Here is a 6,679-nt window from a genome sequence, read left to right on the forward strand (position 1 = left end):
CCTATTTTTTTTTTTTTTTTGGCCATAACTCAATGGTGGAAACAGAAGGCCATAGGAAAAACTTATATTCAGACAATATGCTGCTAATGTGGATATTTGGTATGAGTCAGCTAAAACATGACTGACACCGGACAGTCAGGGGGCACAAAATGCTTGACACTGAATGTTCAGGAACCACCCCCAAAGTAAGCAGTGATACAACCTGTTATATAACTATTCCTGGCAGAATGTCACTATTGTGGAATTCTGTATAAATGTGACCTTGAGATCAGGGGCTGAGTTCTTTGTCTTACTTTAGACTTCACCAGTCTTCATGTATGTCTCTCTGTAGGCACATGTGCCTATCTCCATGTAGCCTGTGTGTGTATCTGTGCCCACCCATATGCTGGCCTGTGTGTCAGTGTGTGTCTGCTGGTGGCTGTCTGCATAGTGGCCTGTGTGCTGGTGAAAAAGTCTCTCTCACCTGCCTATGGCCCCTTATGACCTCTTCAACCTCCCAGAATGGCACTTGCTCATCCACTTGCAGGACACAGAGCATACAGGCTGCAAGGCTGGGCACCTGTTCCATCATATTCATTCTCACTGTGGTGTGATAGTTTCCAAAGATAATTTCCTGAAGTTCTGAGGAGCAAAGATCATGGCCACCAGCAGTGAAGGAATCTACCAGGGTAGGAATCTAGGGATAGTTGGAACTAATGTGGATCTCATTTGGAGTCTCTAGGAATCAGCATCTTACATGCACAGGTGGAAACAAATCTCTGATATTTCACCCGGTCATATCTAGGAACTTAAGTGTTTTGAACACCAAGGAACATCCACAGCAACATTAGCTCAGCTTGGTGCTTTCTTAGGTCTTGCTCTAGAATATCTAGGTTTCTGCCTCCCTTTTGTATGTTTTCATTCCCCTCCCCTTTGATAGCCTCTTCAATAATGACAGGAGACATCCAAGTCTGAGGAACACCTATCTTTACACACAGCGACAAAAAGAGTGTCTTCATTTCTAACCCACTTCTTGTGACCAATCACTGGTGCTCCGTCCTGGACTGCAGAACCGATTCCAGCTACGCCGAAGGGCTTCCTTGACCTCCTTGTTTCTAAGGCTGTAGATGAGTGGGTTGAGAGCTGGAATGACAAGAGTATAGAACACAGATGCCATTTTGTCAGTGTCCAGGGCATAGCTGGAGCTGGGACGCAGGTACATGAAAATAAGGGTCCCATACAGTATGGCCACAGCTGTGAGGTGAGAGCCACATGTGGAAGCTGCCCGCCAACGGCCCTCAGCTGACTGCATGCGGATCACAGCTCCAGCGATGAATCCATAAGACACAGCAATAGCCAATATCGTGGCTGTCTGGATAAAGCCACAGATAGCAAAAAGGAGGAGTTCGTTCAGACTGGTGTCATTGCAAGAGATGGCCAGCAGTGGAGGAATATCACAGAAGAAGCTGTTGACTTCCAGTGAGCCGCAGAAGCTCAGACGGAAGGTGAAGGTTGTATGTACAAAGGCACTTACAGCTCCACCCAGGCCTGATGCCCCTAGTAAGGCCAGACATAGACGGGGTGACATAACTGTGGTATAGAGAAGAGGGTTCCCAATGGCTACATAGCGATCATAGGCCATGACTGCTAACAGGCAGCACTCAGCATCAGCCAGCCCTGCAAAGACAAACATCTGGAGGGCACAGGCTACATAAGGGATGGTAGCATGGGACACTAGGAGGTCAACTAGCATCTTGGGGCCAATGGCAGAGGAATAGAAAGCATCTAGCAGGGAGAGGTTGGCCAGGAAGAAGTACATGGGTGTGTGGAGCCTGGCATCCACACGAATGAGTAGCACCATGCCCACATTTCCCAGCAGGCTGACGAAGTAGATGGGTAGAAATATCAGGAAGAGGGTCACGCGCAGGTCCCAATGATTTGTGATCCCCAAGAGGATGAATTCATCTGGTGTAACTCTGGACCATGTGAAATTCTCTGAGCTCATCCTGTTGGGTAGAGACTGAGAGGAGAGAAAGCAAGAGGGGATGAGAGAAAGGCTCTGTCTATCATGGAGGAGGAAGAATTGTATCCAGCTTCTAGTCTTCCTGGACAAAATTGCTCATGTAGCCTTTGACAAGCTGCATAACTATCATACCCCATTCCAAACTCTGAGAAATCACTGCAGCTCCATCTCCATGAAGGCAGAAGTCCTTCTGACTTCTCTGTCCTCAGCACTGAGAACACTGCCTGGCATGTAGCAAGTGTCAATACTTGTAAAATGTGTGGTGGTGAATGGGATGCAGAGGGATTGAAAATGTCATGACTCTATGTGCATTTTCTTCTCTAGTTCCCAGGGAGGAAAGAAGGCAATGGGCAGAAACTGTCTCCCTATTATGGCCTTTAAGTGTAGTGGTGTTTGCTTCACCTATGATCTTGGGCTATAGGCCCAAAGGAGGAGATGCTGCTTGCTGTTGTATGTGACCTCTTAAAAGGAAAGGGAGAAAGGTCACAAACCCTGTCTCCCTGCTGCCTGCTGCCTGGTCTGATCAAACTGCCAGATGGATTCGCTTCTGGTCAGATCAGAAGATGACTTCAGCTGTCTACTCCGTTCTGTATTCTTGAGTGTATTTCCTCAATTTACCCTAATAAATTTTCCTAATACTCCTTAACCAGACTCTTGTGAATTTATTGCAATATTTAAGGTTTGTGGAGAGAAATTCTTTCCATTGGGAGTGGACAGGTGTCTTGGGAAGACAATGGGGTGTGGAAGGGATGAGGGTGGGACTGTTGGCTCTTTACTTTCCTGAGCCTTACTTTTTCTTCTCTGTTTAATGAGGGGAAGAGGCAAGGACTGAGTAAGAGAATGTGTGTGAAGGATCTCACAAAGCTCCTAGAACAGAACAAGCTTTCATTGAAAGTTTCAGTGAACAGAATCAGATGCAGCAGCTCAATACAGGAATGAAACAGCTTTAAGGTAATCAAAAATAGTGAATTTCTCCCAGGGCAATGCTGCTTCATACACCTGTGTCTTTTCATTTATTTCCTTTATCTAGGATCCATGGACTCACTTCTTTGTGTATCTCCAGTGTGAAGACCTTTATAATTTACCCAAAGGAAACTGAACATCTCATCTGTGCCTGCTGCAGCATATATCCACTTTACTATCTCACTCATCTATCTATCCATCTATCTATCAATTTGAGATAAGATCTTTCTACACATCCCTGACTATGCTAGAACTCACAATGTAGCCAGGCTGACCTTGATCTCACATGGATCTGCTTGTCACTGCCTTCCAAGTGCTGGGATTAAAGGTGTACACCACCACATGTGGCCTAAAAATATTTTTAAATTAAAGTAACTTTTAGATTTACTTTATTTGTAATTAAATATATATGTGTGTGTGTGTGTGTGTGTGTGTGTGTGTGTGTGTGCGCGCGCGTGCGCATGCACGCACGCCCAAAGAGGCTAGAGGCATCAGATTTCCTGGACCTGATATGGGTGTTGAACTCAGGTCCACCAGAAGAGCAGTGCATGCTCTTAATGGCTGAACCATCTCTCAAGCCTCTGCTAAATTTTTTAATATTTATTTTTATTTTATGTGCATTAGTGTTTTGCTTGCATATATGCCTGTGAGGGTGTTGGATTCCCTGGAACTGGAGTTACAGATAGGTGTGAGCTGCCATGTGGTTGCTGGGAATTGAATTCAGGTCCTTTGGAAGAGCAGCCAGTGCTCTTAACTGCTGAATCATCTCTCCCCTACTAAAATTTTTTAAATGGGTAAATAACTGAGTACATTAAGGGATGGAATGTGATGCTATGGTCTACATATACATATTAGAAAGATTTAGTCAACAATGGAACACAATAGAAGACCCAGAGATACACCCTAGACACTTAATTTTTGACAAAGATATGAAAAATATGCACTAGAAAAAGACAGTCTTATAACCAATGGTGCTGACAATACTAGATCCACCTGTAACTGTGTAAGCCTGAAATTATATTCCTCTCTCTCACTCTGCAGGAAATCAACTAAAACTAGATCAGAGTCCTTCATCTAAACCAGAAATGCCGAAACTACTAAAGGAACACCCTAGGAAAACACTCTAGGACACAGGTATGGCCAACAAATTTCTCAATCTAAATACAGTAGCACAGGAACCAGACCTGAGAACTGACAGATAAGGTCACATGAAATTAAAAAACTTCTCCACAGCAAAACAACTTAACAGAATAGAAAGGCAAACTACAGAATGGGAGAAACTCTTCACCAGCTATATTTCAGACAAGTATCAATAGCTAAGATATATAAGAACTGCAAAAATTAGGGTGTGGGAGATGGCTCAGTGGGTCAGAGCACTGATTGATCTCCCAGAAGACCCAGGTTCAATTCCCGGTACCAATGGCAGCTCACACTGTTAAAAAAAACTCCAGTTCCAGGGGATCCAAGGCCCTCTTCTGATTTTTAGGGGCACCAAGTACTCATGTGGTTCACAGGCACCCATAAATAAAATAAGAGAAAATAAAGAGGGACTTGTTGGGACAAAGGAGTGAGAAGTATATGAGAAAGCAATGGGAGATGACTATGATCAAAATATCATTTTATATATATATATATATATATATATATATATCTGAAATTATCAAATTAAATAAAAATTATTAAAAAAATAGTTATGGGTGGCGGTGGTGCACTACTTTAATCTCAGCACTTGGGAGGCAGAGGCAGGCAGATCTCTGTGAGTTCAAGACCAGCCTGATCTTCAGAGCAAGCTTCAGGATAGCCAGGGCCACACAGAGAAATTCTGTCTCGACAAAACAAAAATAAAACAAACAAGCAAGCAAAGAACAGAAAAATTAAACATCAGGAAAAAACCCCAACAAATTACCTATCAGTAAATGAGCCAGTGATCTGAACCGACAGCTCACAAAATAAGGTATACAAATTGACATTAAAAACTTAAACACGCCTTCAATATCTAGCATCAAAGAAATGCAAATTAAAATGACTTGGAGATTTCATTTCACTCTAGTCAGAATGGCCACTACTAACAAAATAAAGGAAGATAAACGTTGGCAAGATGTAGGAAAGAGAACCCCTTAACCGCTGTTGGTGGGAGTACAAACTAGTACAGCCTTTACAGAAAGCAGAGTGAGGCTTCTCAAAACACTAAAACCTAACTGCTACTGTAATCAGCCGTACAATTCCTGAACACTCAAAGGACTCAATATCCTATCCCAGAAATATTTTTGAGGTAGGAGATTAGGCAACGAGAGGAGGAGACTGCTGTAGGTGAAAGACTGTCAGCCCTTCAGTGTACCTGAGTGTCATTCAGCCAAGGGCGCACACTCTGAAAGGCTGAATCTGTAAGAATTTGGAAGCTGTGATACCTTGTTGATGCCTGTGAATCACTGTAGAGCTCACTTCAGACCTTACCCCACTTTTTTGCTCTCTGGGCACCAGGCCACAGGTAGATATTGCTCTTTTGTATATGCCCCTTAAACTGTCCCCTTTCCTGTAACTATCCATATGTCTCTGTACAGTGCAGTGTAAACACAGGAACCCGAAGCCCCAGCTTCTGCTCTCTAGAATCAGAGCCACACCTGCTATGCTTGCACATTCGTGTTCATTGCTGATATTTTTACAATAGTTAAGATGTGGAATCAGCTTCGATGCCCATCAAACAGATGAATGGATAATGAAAAATGTAACTGATAAATTTTATTCAGCCATGAAGAAAAATGACATTCTGTCACTTGCAGGAAAATGTAAAAACTGCAGATATTATGTTTAGCAAAATAGCAATGAGGCTCCAGCTCCATCTAGATATACATGTTGTCATGAATGAAGTCAACTGCTGATAGCCAACCCCTTGTACATTTTGGTCTTTCCACATGAAAAGCAAACATCACTCACCTTTACAAACTGAGGGGAAGATTTGCTTCGGACATCTCTCCATTTCTCCATCTGTAAGATGAGGAAAATATTAGCAGAACTTTGAAGTTGATTTGTTTTTTTGTCCTCTGAAATTCCTGTGCCCTGTGTAACTTCTCAGTTTTAGGCAAAACATGATGATTACTACTCACACTTAGCAAAACATAATTCATTCTTCCCAGGAAATGAGCATCACATCTTGAGCAAGGTTCATGAGGGATCCACTTTAGCTGAGGAAAGGCTTTGCCTTCATATGTCTGACTCTCTACTTCTCTCAGCGTTCACTGAGAACAGCCTGGCTGTCTGGATCAATGTTCATTGGATTCTAGCTTTCCCTTCTCTTCCTGATACTCCTTAAAGGATTTTCTTTAGCTAGATGGCTGTGGATGGCACAGCAGGCATTCTCATCTAGCTTCTGCTGTAACAACCTCAAGCCATTTCTTTCCTCTGTTTAGGACAATCTTAGCTGGAAAGTAAGAACATTGTATTCAAAAGAAGAGAAAGGACTAAGATGTATAGCTACAAGGAGGACAGAATTGGGGTATGAACTACAGCCTCCTTGTCTACACCTCAATACTGTCTCTATGTGTCTTTCTTTAGTCTCTCATCTTCAGATTGAGTACTTTGGTCTAGGTCAGCAGTTCTACCTCTACTCTATGGTCTGGTGCCGTTAGGACTTAGGTTGGAACTTTGTGAAAAAACTGATTGCTACAGACAGTGCTCCAAGGTTCTCAACAATTGTTCTAGAGTGAGGCTCAGAAG

At 43.0% G+C, this 6,679-nt stretch overlaps 1 protein-coding gene across 1 annotated transcript; it reads right to left on the reverse strand.

Annotated features, from left to right (window-relative positions):
• Positions 1 to 1,000: 1,000 nt before the first annotated feature.
• Positions 1,001 to 1,984, reverse strand: LOC118581296 (olfactory receptor 5C1). The gene has a single exon (XM_036183319.1). The coding sequence runs from the start codon at positions 1,982 to 1,984 to the stop codon at positions 1,001 to 1,003; it is 984 nt and encodes a 327-aa protein (XP_036039212.1).
• Between the last annotated feature and the right edge of the window lie 4,695 nt (positions 1,985 to 6,679).

Source organism: Onychomys torridus, chromosome 4 (assembly GCF_903995425.1).
Source record: "Onychomys torridus chromosome 4, mOncTor1.1, whole genome shotgun sequence".
NCBI lineage: Eukaryota > Metazoa > Chordata > Mammalia > Rodentia > Cricetidae > Onychomys > Onychomys torridus.

Bases quoted from the DNA above. Each gene is read 5' to 3' on its own strand.
- LOC118581296 (XM_036183319.1), bottom strand. From the start codon at position 1,984: ATGAGCTCAGAGAATTTCACATGGTCCAGAGTTACACCAGATGAATTC.